This window comes from Gossypium hirsutum, chromosome A11 (genome assembly GCF_007990345.1).
Source record: "Gossypium hirsutum isolate 1008001.06 chromosome A11, Gossypium_hirsutum_v2.1, whole genome shotgun sequence".
Lineage (NCBI taxonomy): Eukaryota > Viridiplantae > Streptophyta > Magnoliopsida > Malvales > Malvaceae > Gossypium > Gossypium hirsutum.
In genome coordinates, this window is record NC_053434.1 from 106173012 (window position 1) to 106191949 (window position 18938).

Here is an 18938-nt window from a genome sequence, read left to right on the forward strand (position 1 = left end):
AGGCTTGGTTAGGGGGTGTGGTCACAAGCTGAAAGAAAAGGTTAGAATCGAGACTGAATTGAAAAATCACTTAACTCTATTGCTCTGTCTTGCTGCCAATGATTAGTCACATGATACAGATTATTTCATGTTACTCATAAGCTATTTGAGTTCATGTCTTGCATCGGTGTTTGATCTGTGATTTTTTCTGCAGCAACCATTTTATAATTCGACTGTCCAGATCACAAAGATATTTAAAAGATTGAAATATATAAGAGAAGTTATTGTGAGAAACTAGGAAGTCAAATTTTCTTTTCTTATTGTTGTATGGTTATGAGTTTAATATATGTATATAGATGGTTACCAATAAGTGTTAAAAAAATATTTTTCCTTTTGTTATTATCTGCTATTGAGATGCTATAGACACAAACATACACATATCTTTTGGCTTTCTTTCTCTATCTTAATTTTCACTTTAAATTTGAGATGAAACATATGAATGGGTTTTCCACCTCTAAATGTAGCTAGTAATCAACAAGTTGTAAACATCTTGTGTTTAATATACCCTGTCCACCTCCATATTAAATCAATCATGATTATATTGTCAGGCAGTTATCCGCAGACTACTTTTATCAACTTTGGATGATCCTAATAGAAAACTTTGCACGGCAATCAGTGTGGCTGTAGGAGCTATTGCAGTCTACGACTGGCCAGAAAGTTGGCCAGACTTGTTGCCGTTCCTCCTAAAGTTGATTGGTGATCAAACTAGCATGAAAGAAGGTAAAAAATATAGCATTTGTGCTCTAATTAATACTATTGCTTTTTGTTTCCTGATCTTGAACATTTTCTCTTCATGTTTCGGTGGTTTGATAGCCGTCCTAGATGGCTTACGTAGATGCCTTTTTTTGTAATAACTTAGTTTTGAATGATTGATGGCTATTCTTTCTAACATTTTCCATAAAGTTCTATTTGTATTTAAGTGTGTTATTATTTAGTATACTCTGAGAATTTGGTGTCTGGTGAAGGATTCATTGCTTATTTATGTTTTTGTTGTTATTAAGGAGGTTTGTGTAGATATAAATCTTCTCATCTAGTTATCTATTATTTTTCCCTTATATATTTTTTTCTTTTTTATCTTAGATTGGTTACTGTTTACTATTTAGTCATATGGAAACTGACTTACCCTAGGCTGTAGCTTTGAAACAATTATAGGTAGCTAATTTCATGAGAAGATTTCTAGTTTGATTTTGCCTATGTCATAAAAACTTGAATTGATAGATGAAAAAATATTGAGTTAAGTGATAACCTATATTACATTTTAAAAAGAGAATGTATGTTTAAATTTTGAAGGTAATATTATTGAAAGAGACAGATACAAACTTCAAATATAATATTAACAGTAAATTTGACAAGAAAAATATTTAAAAAATCATAAAAACTTTGAGTTTTAAACCAAAAGAGGAAGGGCAAATGTTAAGTTGAAATTAGAAACATGTTGATTGTTTACCCGGGGGGCCTCTGAGCAGGAGCTGTGTTTGTACTTTGCATTTCGTGTTTAAATGGTTTAAATTTTCATATAAATTACAAGAGAAATAATTTGCTTTTTTTCACAAGGTACATCCACTATCTTGTTTTTAGCGTTAGTAACAATTGTGGTTGTTTTGAGATCTCATGATTAATTAAAACTAATAAGTAAAAAAACCATCAATAATTGAGGTTTTTTATATGATAGAAGATATTTTTTATGCTATTATATCATTCATAAAAGTTAATTTTTTTATTATGTTATGTTAATTTTAGACGTTAACTTTGAAGTACATTTGTAAGGTGATTTTGCTATTCATTTTGCTCTTAGATTAATTTGTCCTTGTAGTAACTGAATGTTAACTTTATATTTTGCAGGAGTTGAGAAGGAAAGAGGATGCAATAGCACGAGGTAGGTTCTTTTTTATTTTTTTATCTTGATGAGTCCCGAGTTTATCCATTACCAGTTTGATTTTGACATGAGTCCCTTAAACATCTTTTGCTTTTTTCTTCCAAAAGTTTAACGTCTTTCCATTAGAGTTTCATCGTCAAATTTATCTCCTCTTCCTTTTGATCGACATTTTCAATACTTTGGGTTCAAGATCCCCTATATGCTAGAGGTATAGAGTTCAAACTTTGGCATAAGCTTGTTTTTCAACAACTATGGCAATTTTTGCTCATCTTCATCGATTAGACATTTCAAAGTGACTAAAGATAATACCAAATTTGTTTGAATGAAAAATAATTACTTTATCAATGCTATTGGACATAGAAATTCAGATTATGATAACTAAAAACCTGTGATATTTGTGAGCTTAATAAAAAACATGTTATGAGTCGCATGAAATCGAGAAATAAGATAGACATTAAACACGTGAGGTTTGTCATGACATCTCCTTTAACCTTCATTTGACCCTTTTTGTCTTTTTCATATATGCTACTTATTTTCTTTTTGAGGCCTTTACAAGTCCATCAACATGAAACTAGACTTATGCCTGTCACTTATTTACAGCGACATTAGCATTTACGATTAGCCTAGCATCAGTTTTTTTATTATGGGTTTACTTTTTACTGATTTCACTTTCGTTACAGTAAATGGTATAGCTAATTTCCTTGTTTTGCTCAATCAGGTGACCGAGATTCCGTTTAACAATTTTCTTTATTGCTGGAACAAGTCTTAACCAAGATCAAGATCAAAGTACTTCACTGAGTTATATATGCAGGCATTGCAATACTTTGGCTTCATCTAAAGCTTGAACCAGCCCTCTGTTGTATATTGTTTCTTATTCTTTTTTGATCTTTTTCCTTTGATTAATGAGATGTGATGATGATTTGGCATTATTTTCTCACCAGGATGAATTATGTTTTAGAAATTCTAATACTTTGTGCGTCTGTGTGTTTTTTTTATGTATTAAATTACATATTGAATCAATGTTTATGTATTAAATTTAAATTCATTAATTTTATATTTAGTTTTGAAGTTTAAATTTCAATGGAAAATTTAATTTAATTAATATTTTTTATTTATCCTTAAATATATATAGTTTAAAGTTCAAATTTCAAAAATTAAACATAATATAATATTTAACATAGAAATAAATATTATTTAATTAAAATAAAATAATTTTGTTTAAGAACATTATTTTTAGTGGCGTTTGTGAAAAAAGCACCGCTAAAGGTCATGGTCTTTAGCGGTGTTTGCTAAAAAAGCGCCGCTAAAGGTCATGGTCTTTAGCGGCGTTAGCTAAAAAAGCGTCTCTAAAGGTCATGGTCTTTAGCGGCGTTTTTCCCGAAAAACGCCACTAATTTTTGCGGCGTTGCATATAGCACGTTTTTTGCGGCGCTTAAAAACGCCGCTAAAGGCAAAAAGAAAGCCGCTAAAAGTCTGTTTTTCTGTAGTGAATTTATCCTAAATATGATATGAGAGCTTTTCAAGAGAACAAGACAATCATTCAGGGATTTTTCTGGTAGTGAAATGAATACCCCCCACACTTAAGATGTACATTGTCCTCAATGTACAAAGATAGATATAGGAATATAAAAATAAGATAGGGAGAGAAGTGAAACTTCTTGAGTGATGAATGCATTTTCTTGAGCTGGAGTTCTAGAGAATAATCGGCGTGAGGGTGGAGGAAGATACTCCGGCAGTGGTAGAGGTTCATTAGTCCATAAGTCCTGACCAAAAGAATATTATATCTAGTGTTAGCTATGGTCATGGGCGAGCAAGACATGACAGTCGTGGAGAACCGTTCCTAGTGCAGTTTTTAGTTCTTATGTAAGGATGAGCTTAGGAGCTCTATATAACTGTGACAGAATCAGGAACTTTTTTAGAAAGTATATAGGGAAGAATGATTACTTGGTAGGAAATAGCCGGAATTCAAAATTGTTAAAAATTATAAATCCTAATAAAAATAAGATGAAAGAAAAATAAAAAGTAGTCTTAAATGAAAATAAAAGAAAAACCATAAAATAATAAATAAAAGTTTTTAAACATCTTCATCGCTGGATGGTTCGCAAGGTGGGACTGGCGATGAGATGTGAATACATGAATAGTGCAGCCTATTTATAGATTTTGGGGCACACGGCCAAGTAATAAGCCCGTGTTCCCCAATTTCAGCCCGTGTGATTCGTGAATTTTGAATTTGGGCGCATCTGATAATTTCCCCACACCGGTGTTCCTTGGGCGTGTGGGTGAGCAGACACGAGCGTGTCGTACGCCCATGCTATTTTAATAGGTTCACCCACGGTTCTTCCACACGGGCGTGTCGCACGCCCATGTTGTTTTGGCAGGTTCTACCACGGCCATGTCGCACGGCCGTGGCATTTTATTGAAGCCCGTGTTAGGGAAAATTTTTGCCCTATTTTCACACGGTCCTAAGCACGCCTGTGTTCTTGGCCGTGTCTCTGTGGAAAACATGTATTCAAGAGCTCCGTTAGTAAGTTAGGTGTTGAAGGCTAAATTTTAAAGAAGTTAATACAGTTAGTGCTCGGGTTGCCTCCCGAGAAGCGCTTATTTATAGTCTAAGCTCAACTTCCGTCTCCCTTGAATGGTCATGGTGGTTCGAGGAGTTCTTATTCCTCATTTCCGCTATCATTCTCATCAAAGTAAGGTTTCAGACGGGTGTTGTTTACCTTAAAAGTGCCGAATTTGGGATGACTTACCTTGACTATATCGAATGGGAAAATGCTAAGTACCGTAATAGGGATTTCTTCATTCGGTGTGGTAGTGACAATGTGAGGATCTGCGGCATCTAATAAGACTTTATCTCTAACCTTAAGTTGATGTGGGAAGGTGTTGAGCTCGTTCTGGCATAGTTTTGGTTTATCATGTGTTCTCGGTTTGTACGTCCGCCATTCATCTAGTTCCTCGATTTGTAACCTTCGATCTTCATGTATAGGTCCTCTGCTACTGCTTGAGAATGACTCATGTACTTCCTTCAGACTCATCTCCTACAAAGTAGGTTGTTTCATATGGTCAGTTTTAGTAGAATGGTTTAGATTCTCACCTTCAATTTCCGATGTGTTGCTAGAATTACGAGCTTGAAGGGTGATTGTTTCGTCTCCCACACGAAGTGTGAGCTCACCTATGCCAACATCAATAATTGTTTTAGCAGTTGCTAAAAAGGGTCTTCCTAGAATTAAAAGAGTGTTGCTATCCTCCTCTATGTCTAGAACAATGAAGTCAACGGGAAATATAAATTTATCGATTTTAACTAGTACATCTTCAATAACACCCCTAGGAAATTTTATAGTTTTATCTACTAATTGAATGCTCATCCTAGTTTTTTTGGGTTTCCTGAGACCTAATTGTTTAAACATTTTGTAGGGCATGATGTTAATACTAGCCCCTAATTCAGCTAATGCATTATTAACATCTAAAGTACCAATTAAGCAGGGAATTGTAAAACTCCTTGGATCATTTAGTTTGTTGGTTAGTTTATTCTGTAGAATAGCTGAGCAAACTGCGTTTAGCTCCACATGCGACGCCTCGTCCAACTTCCATTTGTTTGCTAAAAGCTCCTTTAAAAATTTCATTGCATTTGGCATCTGCGATAGGGCTTCAATAAACGGTTAGTTAATATGTAATTTTTTTAAGAGTTTAAAGAATTTACCAAATTGTTCATCTGAGCGGTCTTTTCGTGTTGCATTGGGGTATGGCATACGAGGTTTAAATTTAACATTCACTGATTTGTTTTTATTATAATCTACCTCACCTTGACCTCTGCTTACCACAGTTTCTTGCCTCGGTTCTGGCTCAGGCTCAACGAATCCTTCTTCATCTTGAACATTAATTGCGTTGAGTTGTTCCCTTGGGTTGGGTTCAGTATTACTTGGCAAGCTACCTTGTGGTCGTTCAGAGATTAGTTTAGAAAGCTGGCCTATTTGAGTTTCGAGCCCTTGGATTAACGCTTGTTGATTTTTAAGCGCTATTTCGGTGTTCTGAAAACGAGTTTCTGACACCGAGATAAACTTAGACAGCATTTCTTCAAGGTTCGATTTCTTTTCCTGTTGATAGGGTGGTTGTTGAAAACCCGGAGGATTCCGTGGCCTTTAATTCCCTTGACCGCCCTATGAGAAATTTGGGTGGTTCTTCCAACTACATTGTAAGTGTTACTATATGGATTGTTTTGAGATCGAGGATTATTACCCATGTAATTTAACTGCTCATTATCCATGTTGTGGCCATAAAGTTGGTATTCTGAATGGCTTGTTCCACCTCCACTTGCTTCGCACTGCCTTACTGGGTGAACCTGTGAAGAACTAAGAAAACCATCAATTTTCTTATTCAAGAGTTCTACCTGATTAGAGAGCATGGTGACCGAATCAACATTATAAACACTGGCTGTTTTCGTTGGCTTTGTCCTCATGACTTTCCATTGATAGTTATTCAGTGACATCTCCTCTATAAACTCATAAGCATCTTCAGGTGTTTTATTATTGATGGTTCCGCCAGCAACTGCGTCAACCATTTGTCGAGTCGAAGGATTCAGGCCATTATGGAATGTTTGAACCTAAAGCCAAAGCAGTAACCCATGGTGAGGGCACCTTCCCAAAAGGTCCTTGTATCTCTCCCATGCATCGTAGAGTATTTCTAAATCCATCTGCACAAAAGAAGAGATATCATTACTTAATTTAGCCATTTTAGCTAGCGAAAAATATTTTAATAGAAATTTTTCGGTCACTTGTTCCCAAGTAGTGATTGACCCTCGTGGTAATGAGTTCAACCACTGTTTAACTTTATTCCTCAATAAAAAGGGAAACAACCGAAGACGTATGACATCATCAAAAACACCATTGATTTTAAATGTATCGCGTAGTTCCAAAAAGTTTGCTAAGTGAGCGTTGGGATCTTCATCCTGCAAACCATCAAACTGAACAAATTGTTGTATCATTTGAATTGTGTTAGGTTTCAGTTCAAAAGTATTTGCAGCTACAGCAGGTCTAACTATGTTTGATTCAGTTCCTATTAAAGAAGGTTTAGCATAATCGTACATAGTGCGTAGAGTAGGGTTTTGGTTAACCGGAATTGCAGGAGATAGCTGATTGCCTTAATTTTCAGCCATCTCTTCGGTTGGGGGTTGAGTATCGTCCTCTTGCTCGTTCTCTGTGTATTTTAAACTTTGCCTTATTTCTCTTTGGTTTCTGCGAACTGTACAATCTATTTCTTCGTCAAAGAGTAGTGGTCCTGATGGGTTTCTTCTAGTCATAAACTATAAAAGCCTTCCAAGAGAAAGAAAAAGTAGATAAATAAATAATAAAATAAAATTAATTTGCAAGAAAAATAAATGGCTAAAGTAGTAAAAATTGAGCGCTCCTAATATCTTAGTTCCCCGGCAACGGCGCCAAAAACTTGATCGCGATTTTCGTGGCAGGTAAGTTTTAAATATTTATAATTAATCGTTCTTGACGCTAACTATTATCGCGATGTAGGCAAGTGTACCTATCGAACAGTAGTATAGCTTTAGCAAGACCGAATTGTCGAACCCAAAAGAACTAAAAGTACTAGTAATGACTGTCTTTTTATTATCTAGCCTAAAAATAAGGGGGTTCTATTTAACAAACTAATTATCTAAACTAAGAGTTCACAGAAAGAAGAATTGGGGGATTACCTTTGGAAAACGATTGAATTAAGACAATACCTAAGGAAAAATCCACCTAGACTTTACTTGTTATTTTGGCTCCGAATCGGATGATTTATTCATTTAACTTGTTCTGTAGAGATCCCTAAGTTATGTTATTATCCCTATTCAAGACTAATAACGTCTAATCCCTAGATTGAATATTTGAGACTTTTCTCTAATTAAGACCCTAGGGTTGCATTAACTCGATCTATGGATCCCCTTATTAGGTTTCACCCTAATTCGGCAAAATCTTGTCATCCTATCTCTAGGCGCGCAATCAACTCTGCTTAATTACGACAATTGTACTCTTAGATAGGGTATGTTCCTCCTCTGAATAAGAGCTTATCTTGAATCAGTATCCTGGGATATCAAAACAAGAATTAAGAATACATAATTAAGAATAAGTTAAATATTTATCATACAATTCAGAAAATAATAACAAGATTCGTCTTAGGTTTCATTCCCCTTGGGTATTTAGGGGATTTAGTTCATAACTAAAAAGGAGAACCTCTCAGAAAAGTAATGAATACAAAACATAAAGAAAACCCAAAACTCATGAAAGAATTTGAAGGGAGATCTTCAGTCTTGATGATGAATCCGGCTTCTGAGATGGATCAATCGGCTTCCTTCGAGTAATTCCTTCCTTCCTCCTTCCGTGTATCCTTTTCTTCCTCCTCTAGGGCGTATTTATAGGCTTTGGAATGCCTAAGAACCCTCAAAAGTGGCCTTTTCCGAATTAGACTCAACTTGGGCTCGGCAGGGACACGCCCTTGTGCGATTACTTCAGGCCGTGTTCGAGCCTGTTAGATTGGCACGGGCGTGCAAGATGCCCGTGTGAGGAAGTTCAGGTCGTGTTGATTTCGTACTTTGGCCCATTTTCTCCGTTTTTAGCCCGTTTCTCATTCCTTTCACTCTCCTATGCTCACCTAAGTATAAAATATGAAATTAAGGCATTAGGAGTATCGAATTCACCAATTCTAAGGAAAAAATCATCCATAAAATGCGTTAAGCATGGGGTAAAAATATGTATAAATTAGGTTTATCACAATAGGTCCACAGCCGATTAGGATGACCCATGGGACCTTACAAAAAATTTCAGTATAATAAGCCTACATGCTCGTGTGGTTTGCCCATGTGGGCCCACACGCCTAGATTGGCCTTGCCTGTGTGGTCCACACAACCTGACTTAGAAATCCACACACTCGCGTGAAATGCCCGTGTGGTCCACAGGCTCGTATGGCCCACACGCCTAACTTATCCTACCCCGTGTGGCCAATATGGCCACATTCGAGCCACCACATGGTCGTATGCTACGCACGACCATACCTTCATCGACCACACGGCAATGTCCTCAGACACGGCCTACCACACGGGTAATCACACGCCTGTCTAGCGTCAACAGCTTCATTTTTTGGCTTTTGTCGAAGCCTCGTTTTTTACATTTTGGGTACACACCTAGTTCAGTTTTGATGTTAATACAAACATGAGGCCTCCAGAACCTAAAAATCAACAAACCAACGCTCAATTTCAATAACAGCTTCAAAAATCTAATTGAAATATTCCTCAAACGGAATCTCACAGCATTCAACAACACAAACGCATACTTACCGGTAATGAAAAGGATTCCTTAAAGCTTAAATCGCTGCAGGAGCACCAATAGATTCTTGTTCTCCACCTAACTGAGAACCACAAATCAAACCCTTCATCAACACTTGGTCGAAGAGCATTAAAATTAAGCAAAACAGAACTTACCTAACTAGCATGGCCAGGATTGCACAAAAGAAATGAATTAGGAAAGCAGAAAAAGGTAGGAAGAAGAATAAAATTTTTATCAGATGAGATGGGGAAGAACAACGTAAAAAGGAAAAAGGGATTTTGGAAAAGAAAATAAAAAATAAAATAAAATAACAGGTATATCCCACAATCCCCTAATTATCTTCACTAACCTTCTACTCAGAATTCCAACTGCACTGAAACTCTTGCGCAAAACCGAGCAAAAATAAATACCCATGCTTGCGTAATGATTCAAAACAATACCCTAATACACCAATTCCCTTACCACTTGAACCTGCAGGCTCATTCTGATATGAAATTACAGGTAATTAAATATAAGCCCACTGATCAGAGATAGGGCTTAATTCCAAAAATGACAAAAATTTCTAAAGGTAGGGCTTGAACTCGGGACCTCACACACACACCGAAAACACTTAACCACTGAAGCAGGTACACAATAGTGTAAAAAATTTACAAAAGCAAACATAAGAAATTTAGGGTGTTACACAGTTACTTGACCTGTCAACAATAAGTATGTTGACATGTTTTTGTTGTTGAAAGAAACAAAGCCCTTGTTAACCTTGCTTATGAGGAAATTATACAAAATAAAAAAAATTGATACCTATCAAGGCATGGCCCCTCTCTCCTAATTCAAAAATCTAAGGAAAGCCCCACCAATTGGAACCAAGATCTTCGATTTAGTATTAATGGTGTGTTAGATTCAATATAAAAAATGAAGAGTATAAAAATGAGTTAACACCTGTCAAACCACAAGTGCACGATTGTCATCAAAGTAATAATATAAGATGAAAACTTTCTAGGGGTATATTGAGGATTGTGTCCTAAGGGATTTATTGTATAAACTTAAGAAATGGAGGTCAGGAGGTATAAAAAGGTTAGATACTAACTAAGATAACTTATGGTTACTAATAGAATTACAGAATTATTATCAATGCGACTAATGAGTTAAATTTGTAATAACTAAGGGCTAAACTAAAAGGTAAATTAATGAATAACAGTTAAATACCAAGCTAAATGCAGAATGAGCAAATAGTGGCTAATAATATTACTAACATGCTACCGTAGATTTAATAATTACGCTCTACTTAACATGCAAATGTGCTACCCCTATATTCCAAATCTATCTCTTGAGATGCATCAAGTAGAATGATCACTTCTAACACTTAATTCTCAAAAATATTAGGCTAGCAAACACCTCATATCTCCAATCTAGTGCTTAGTGTGCTAAAAGAATGGTTCTTGTAAAGGTCAGCTCTCACAAATCTTCCCTAAACAAGTTCTTACTTAGGGCATCACTCCTAAGCCTTTTAAGTCCATCCATTTAATTCCATTAATCATAAACAAAGCAAGATAAACCCACTTCACATATTTTGCCACACTATTAGTCATGTAAAAGTTTAGCTATCCATGAAATTCAAACACTCAATAACAACAATATCAAGAACCATCATCATTTGTGCAATAAAAATGAAGGGATTAATTTTAGAAATGCTTAGTGATAAATGATAGCCCAATATTGAAGAATCCAAGTGTAGAATCCAAGCTTCTTCTTGAAGTTCCAACTTTGTGTACTTCATTTCAAGAAAATGACCAAAATAAAAGAAAATTTTATTGAATTAAACTATGTCAAGGTCTTACAAAATGTATTAAAAAGGAAACTACATGAAACTCTTAAAATAAAAAGGAAAAGACTAGAAAGTTAAAGGAAAACCTAAAACAAAAACAAAGGAAGACTAAAACCTATCCTAGATTCGATTTTCAATCTCCTCTCCTACCTAATAGCTAAAACTGGAATTTTTTTATATCAAGGAATCCATGCAAGACAAAAGATAGCTTTGCCCTTAATGAATGTGTAAAAAACAAGAAAGGGTTGCAACTTGCTTGCATCGTGTCACAACCCTACCTCAATTTCCTTTAGGTTACCATTGTAACTATCCTAGATATAGCTTAGCATCATGACCTTCAATTGTGAATGTCGTGACTTTTAAGTAATGAATTATTTTCTGTGTTAACTAGTCTTAAGCATTGCGACCTCATATTCATGTAACATTGCAACTCCACATTCATGTAACATCGCAACTTCCTCATAAATGATTGGGCTCCAATTTAGATGGCCTTCGATGTCATAACCTAGCTTGAGATAACATTGTGACTAAAGTCTACTTTAGCCTTGTATTGTAACATAGGACTTAAGGTTGCAACCTTGCTTAGGTTCATGCCATGACCCACATTGTTGTTTCAACTCTCTTTATAGATTTGGCCTTTTCCACCTTTTCTATGAAGATAGACATCATAAGATTTATTCAAACACTAAAGTAGTATGAAAATACAAGGAAAGCAAAGAATTTTTAAACTAGCATTCATAATCCTATAATACTAAAAAGACTCCTAAAATTGAAGGCTTTCACTAAAAAAAGTCAAGAATAAGAATAGAAAGAATGCCAAAATATACACTAATTATCTAATCATGAATCCTCCTAATAATTGATTTGGTCCCATGCTGCATGATTGCAAAACCTCCCAAACCAAAGGTAAATAAGGAGGTGAAAACCTAATTCAAATATATACAATGGTAGGAGTGTACCCATTTGGTTGCACGCTATATCGCTTAGTTGGTGCTCACCTTCTCTGATGGAGAACCTATATCGATTAAGGGATCCTCAAGCCTACTCAAGTGAAGAACTTGGCGTATGTCCTCCACTGTGGGGATACAAAAGACATGGTCACTCATGCTAGGGATATCATTCCCTTGTACTTTCCTTTCCCCTTTCCCAGGTTTTACAAAACGACCCCCATGGATACAATGCAAACAGAAAACAAAAGGAAAAGGCAAATAAATAAAACCAAATTTCTAAAAGAAAATGAAGGAAAAACTTACCCAAAGCAAAAAGAATTCTTAATGGTTTTTGAAAAATAAAGAGCAAAAAAAATATTCCAACACTATAGGAAAAACTCAAGAAGCATGAAAGTGCAAACCATAAAACTTCAAATCTTATATTCATAAATAAGGAAATCATAGGATGTTGAAATGACAAAAGGAAAGTAACTCTTGGAACCAGTGTAATTATTAGTCAGTTAAATGACACCATGCCAAAAATAAGCAATTATGCCCATTAAAGGCATAATTTCGAAAGAACCACACAAGTAATCATTGTATCCCAACATTGGTATTTTAAACAGCAACAGTCCCTGCCATTTCCAACAAGACATTGTCCATGCACCATATTATGATAGTTTCAAAGTAACTTGCTTTATATGTTCCTCTTTAATGGAGGGAAATTATTATACCCTTACGCCAGAACATCCTTTACACCTTAAGAATAAAACTTATGCCATTATAGCTACTTAGGGATGCATCGGTAGAACACCATCAATGACAACCATCACAACGGCTCTCATCTCATTTAATGATCTCAACTCCCCAAGCTCACCAACCCCTAGGAAAGTTACATCCAACCTACTCCCTAAGCTCACCAACTGTTAAGAAGGTCATATCTAGTCTACACCCTAAACCTAGCCTAGGGTCGGACTCTATTTGGAAGTCATCATGAGACGAGGGCCCACTCTATTTCATTCTCCGTCTATAAATACCTCATCCTCCAAAAAAAATGACAGATAAGCACAAAGTATTGAAAATTTACTCTAATATTGTCTCAAACTTCTCCAACCATCTAATTAATTTGCTCTTTGCACTACTCATGATGTAATCATCTTCAACAAAATTACTCTCCGCACCATATATAGTGTGGATTGCCTTCATTTATAATGCCCAAAACCTTGTATAACTTCGGTTATATAACACAATTAATATATATTTAATTTAAAATTTTATTATTATTTAAAAATAATTCACTTAATAAATTACGTTTTTAAATAAAAAGTAACACGTCAACTTGCTTTTGCTATAAAATTAAACTTTTTCTCCCTCAAACAATTTGGTGGATTAATTCATCAATTTGAAGAATATTCAGCACCTCTCCTAAAGATGGTTACAAGTTGGGATTTGGATTGGCAACCTTTTCAGTAGCACGCTATAACCTTATATATATATATATATATATAAAGCTTTCTAATAAGTTTAATCCCCAATTATGGATAGTACTATCTAGTTTGAAAGTGGACAGTGGCAATAATTAATGATCTGAAACATCCTTTATGGAATATTTGCTTCTTAATTCTTTGGTGGATTGTCTGGTTGTCATAAATGATCTTTAGTACATAACTGAAAAGCCTGACTTTAATGGAGCTTTGTAACCTTTAAAATTTAATTTCACTTTTGTCAAAAAGTGATTTTGTTCGGTACATTAGACAATCCATGAGATGGGATTTATTTATTTGTTTATTTGTAATCAAGATATGCAGCAGGGCAGGTGGAATATTTTAAGCAAACTCTGCTGGCCTCCAGAAAAAAAAATGACAATAATACTCAGCTTTGTGAAAAGCTTTTTGTATAAATTTTATAGGATAAATTAAAGATTAAGTTTTTATTTTGATCATTTAATTAAAAAAAGTTACACTGAATTATTTGAAAGCTTTCATTTAAGTCATTAAACTATTCAAAAGTTTTTATTAAAATCACTAACCTATTAAGTTTTTTTAAGAAAAAGTTCAATTTGCAAGTTCCAAGTGATGATTTGACGATCAATACGATAGATCAATACTCATCGACGAATTGAAGAATATACATTAGATCCAAATAGGTTTAACGTCCAGTATCAGAGATCAGAGAAAAAAGTTGTTTAAATTTTAGTTCGCAGGTTTATAATATCTAAAGCTATTTCATGAAAAAAAATTGAACTGTAAAACAGAAGGGGAAAAAGAACTTTTAATTGGTGTAGACAATGTTAACAAAAAAAACAATATAACATTGATTTTAACATCCCAACAACTTAAATGAAAATTTTTGAATAGTTTAATGATTAAATTGTAGCTTTTTTTAGTTAAGTAACCAAAACAAAAACTTAGCATAGTTTAGTGACTAATGATGGAATTTACCCAATTTTATATTTGATATTAATAAGTTTAATCTTTGATGCTGAAATGTTTTATCCTGTATTTAAGAGTTACAGAAAGTTATACCTATAAGTAATTCTAAAGATCATATAAAAAAATTTATCCAAAAAAATCTTTGTAAGTTGATGAGAATCACTATTTTTGTATTCCACATCATAAAAATTTAAGGTTGTTATTCGTTAATCGAATCCAAATTTGGGTTCATCGAATCATTGGTGAAGCAGCAAAAAAATTTACATTAAAATCTTCAATTTCTCGAATACTCTTTATCCCGTATCCTTGTAGAAAAATTCCCTTGGCAGAGTTCCAAAATATATGGCCTACATACTGGAAATTAATTTCCATGGTTTCAAATGATTGTACCTTTAACCAATTTGTCAAATATAAGGTTTGAACTTTACCTTTGCACTAGCATCCATCTTCATGACATTTTGAACCGTCAAACTGTTTCCATTCTTTATTTGCTGACTTTGGCAAAACATTGGAAACTTAATCCAATTGTTTTGGATCCATGAACAGATCTAATCATTATTTTCTAAGATGACAGGAAATGAAATTTTCCTTGAAAGATCAATGATGCATGAGTTGAGTAAGGGCAGGAAAAGGAGTACTTAATTTCAAATGTGTGTGAAAGTACTGAACCGAAAGAACGATGTTACAATAAAATAAGAAACAAACACCTAATATAGAAAATTTGTTTTTATAATTTGACAATTTTCTGCAATATTCTACAAATTAATTGTTGTGATTGTATGTTAAATAAAATGCAAGATTAAAAGGAAAAATGCAGTGGTGGTAATCACCATGAACAATTTTGAAGCCTTCTATCAACATAAGAAACATTCCCTCGATTGCGTGGTGTCCCGGTCTTCACAACCTTTCAAGAATGACCTACTTGCGAGATGCTCGGAAGCATATGTCATAAAAGATGCTAATATAATCCCTCCGACTACCATTAGACCCAACCTGGTATGAAAATGTCATGGACCATGAAAATTAACCAGACTGATTTGAGAACATTTTAAAGAATTTCAAACATTTGATTCAACGGTTTAACACCCAAAACCATGACGACAAGTACACACGAAGAAACAAAGGCAGCAACCTGCAACTTATTCAGATTTGAACAAACTATCCTTTAAAAATGTTCAGAGAAAACTAGGATATACCACTAGAAATTACCTCAAGAACAGAGTGGTGATCCCGAAAATACATGGCAAGGATGGGGCCACAATAGCCAGAAAGGCCATCCCTAACCCGTAGTACCAAGAAACAATATCACAAGAGGATGCCTGTCGATGATCTGAAAATGAACATACAAGTTTTGTAAACCAACAGTGTTAGACGAATATGAAAAGAGAACTCACATTGTATTTTATCATGACTATGTACAATATTTTATGTATTTGTAAACCTTTTTTAGAATCAGAGTTAAACAAATCTGTATCAGCAGAAACTGGGGTCAGTTGCGTCACTATTCTCCTTCCCTGCTGATAAATCAAATGAAGAAAAGCTCCAAACAAAAGAAAGAAGATTGTAAACGTCCACTCATACATCAAGAACAAACCAGTCCATGGCATCACTTGTTGAGGCACAATTGTGATAGAAATTCCAAGGGACACCACAGCAGCCATAAAACATACAAAAACAGAAATGCCACCCAGGTAGACAGGCACCTTGGTCTGTGAACCATTATGAAACAGGATAACATTACATCAAAAAAAAAAAGAAGAGAAGAAATAACAATTCACAGCATATTTCCGTAGACTGATTATGAACCAGAAAGAATTCAGCTTAAAAGATGAAGGAACCTAACTGGATTATTAACATTAATGTTAGATGATGAAGATACACCACTGTAGGCAACTGTCCCACTTGATCTAATTATGAAGTAAAGGTGTCTGATGTGATTGCATAATGAAGTTCTGAAAAGAAAGCCCCCTGTCTGCACCAAAAAGACTAATATGGTTTGGGAACAGGACAGCACTCATCTATGCATTGATTTAGAAAAAGAAAAATAATTTTGTATCCACTAACATGAAGAAAAGAACGATAGTAACAAACTAGAACACAGAAAGGTAACAGGAAAAGGAATTTGACCAAAAGCTCATCATTTGGATTTTTGCCTCCTCCAGTACCAGGGAGGGTTTCTTCAAGTCGTTCCCCAACATTCTACAGAATTAGCAAATAAATCACATTTGGCAGTTGTCCTAACATTCAGAGCTTTTAATATAAATTTGCCAATGAGTCAATATACCTGCCAGACATCAACTGGTTTTAATAGCCAAAATGTCCACCAATCCCATGGTTTAAGCGGCCCAAGCTTATAGTGAATAACACGAAGTTCACTCTCATCTACCATCCACTGAGAAAGAAGACATCAAGAAATCAGGATACTTATCAGAAAATAAGAACTTAGTTTCTGTTTTTTGTTTTTGCATAAAGTCTCATCACTTTATAGTGAAAAAGAAGTCCTGAAAATCAAAGAAAAGAATTGAAACAAATCCTTGTGATCTAAAAACAAAAGAAAGCCACAAAAGTCTGTCATCATAATGTATGTAACAGTACCTTGTTGGCAAGCATGTAAAGCCCAACATCTGCATTATATAGAGTAGAGAGTCGCTCCATCTCAGGAACAGGTCGGACTTTCAACACCTCCTGAGGTATATTAGGGTCAAAAACATGGGCATTTGGGAAATCAGAGTAATAAGAATTCAGAAATCCCTGATCTCCTCCAGTATAAGATGGCAAAGTATTCACTTTGCTCATCATGTCATTGAAGACAGCCTCAGATGGTTCAACTACCATGACTCCTGAATTTAGCCTCTCAGAATGCTTCAAATTTGCACAGAATTTCTCACATTTAAAAAGATCTTCAATGCTTTTGACTACTATAGTATCTGCATCAAGATATACAACTGCACAAGCAAACTACAAAAGTGAAACACTGCAACTCACCAGAAGAAACATAAACATAAAAGGAATAATGGACTAAAACAAAACTAGAATAGCTAACAATAGAAGAGATGCAAGAAAACCAATAGAAAAAACTTACAGGAAACATATTTCTTGTTCTAGATTTTACTCTTTAAGAAAGAGAACTTTTCAGGATACGGGTGTTCTTTTATGCAATACATGGGTTAGCAGATTACAAGCTGCTACCAAATTTAGGTGCAAACTTTTAAATACATTCATTTAAAATTTTCCAACCTTATTGGTGTTACTTTGGAGGACTTCTGTACATTTAAATTTGCTTATTACTTAGATGGTCTCATGTTATTCACATCGCATTGAATTTATGCTCTGCAGTACATCAAATATAAGCTAAAACTCTATCCATCCATTGTCCTCTCTACCAACGAAAATGAACCATAAACAAAACTCCAGAAAAAATAAGTTTTACCTTTTTTGTAGTTAGTCATATTAATAATTTTCAATTTGGTATAAACACCCCAAAACCTCTTCGGCCGAACATGATTTGGATTCACCAATAAACTAATATTCTCCACAATCCAACCATCAGCCTGCTCAATTAACCACCATTGCAAAATGAAAAATGAAGTTAAAACAAATGTTAAAAATTCAAACTTCTGTTTATTATCCCAAAAGAGCAATGCAAAAACTTTTTATAAATTTTGTCAGTGAACTAACAGAGCAATAACTGTAAAGCTAATAATTACAGAGCATCAATGCAAATCATTTTTGTGGTTTTTTCAAAAATTATAAAGTAACCGACTGTGAGGATCGTAATTTTCTATGAAAATATGGATATAAATATAAAAGTAAAGGGATCGCCAAATTTAATCTCGAGAAGCTTCTTGGCATAATCGGAGACGCCGTCGGAGACCAAAACAACCATGTCTTTAGTTGATCCAGTATCCCTTATCGATTTTCCCAAAACCCTAACTCCCAAAAGGAACTCATCTCCATAAAGCAGCGTCACGTAAGCTTGTTTCGATGAATATTGAACTTTAGCCCCCAATGCCAACTTGGATTGGATCGTAACCAGAAGAACTAGAAACAGGATCCAGAGTTTTGGGAATTTCATAGTATTTATTTGCTCGAGAAAATGATCCAGATTCTCGAGAAACAACAAAAAATTCGGTTTCTTTTCACTTGTGTTGGATCGAAGGAAGCACTAAAAGTTCATGAATGCAGTGGCGGTTTGGTGGAGCAGGAGCTTCTTCCTTTCTGTATTTTTTTTCTCTCTCATTTTAGTTGTCGAACATTGGAAATATTTTAAGAACGGATACCTAATTTTCTCTTTGGTACCTCAATATTTTTGTCCAATTCGATTTCACTTAAAAAAATTAAATTTTAAATTAAACAAATCAAGTTATTCGAGTCAAATTTTATTTTGAATTTTGAATTTGAATTAAATTGAGTTTTCGAATTCAAATAACTCGAATATAAAACTATAATATTTTACATTTTTACCTTAAACTCCTAAACTTTTTTATTTTTCTCTCAAAACTTTTACTCTCCTCATATCCCAACTCTCAATCT

At 34.6% G+C, this 18938-nt stretch overlaps 1 protein-coding gene, 1 long non-coding RNA gene and 1 other non-coding gene across 8 annotated transcripts; 2 read left to right on the forward strand and 1 right to left on the reverse strand.

Moving 5' to 3' along the window:
* Positions 1-767: 767 nt before the first annotated feature.
* On the forward strand, positions 768-2960 carry LOC121209859 (uncharacterized). The gene is made up of 2 exons (XR_005904965.1): positions 768-1915; positions 2634-2960. It is a non-coding gene; the product is annotated as an uncharacterized lncRNA (long non-coding RNA).
* Positions 2961-6531: 3571 nt separating this feature from the next.
* LOC121210429 (small nucleolar RNA R71) lies at positions 6532-6638 on the forward strand. Its single transcript, XR_005905545.1, has one exon. It is a non-coding gene; the product is annotated as a small nucleolar RNA R71 (small nucleolar RNA).
* Positions 6639-15118: 8480 nt separating this feature from the next.
* Positions 15119-18725, reverse strand: LOC107951843 (inositol phosphorylceramide glucuronosyltransferase 1). 6 transcript variants are annotated; one of them, XM_016886992.2, is made up of 8 exons: positions 17836-18725; positions 17001-17350; positions 16690-16797; positions 16533-16604; positions 16249-16377; positions 15847-16114; positions 15615-15735; positions 15119-15398 (listed from the first exon to the last, which is right to left on the reverse strand). In XM_016886992.2, exons 1-8 carry the CDS (start codon positions 17852-17854, stop codon positions 15260-15262), a joined length of 1206 nt encoding a protein of 401 aa, XP_016742481.1. In that variant the 5' UTR covers positions 17855-18725; the 3' UTR covers positions 15119-15259. The 6 variants fall into 6 exon arrangements, 4 of the variants coding, with proteins under 4 accessions (XP_016742481.1, XP_016742480.1, XP_040937557.1 ...); XM_016886991.2 differs by having other exon boundaries at positions 16470-16604; positions 17836-18714; XR_005904967.1 differs by lacking the exon at positions 15119-15398 and having other exon boundaries at positions 15612-15735; positions 15847-15919; positions 15987-16114; positions 17836-18714.
* Positions 18726-18938: the final 213 nt, after the last annotated feature.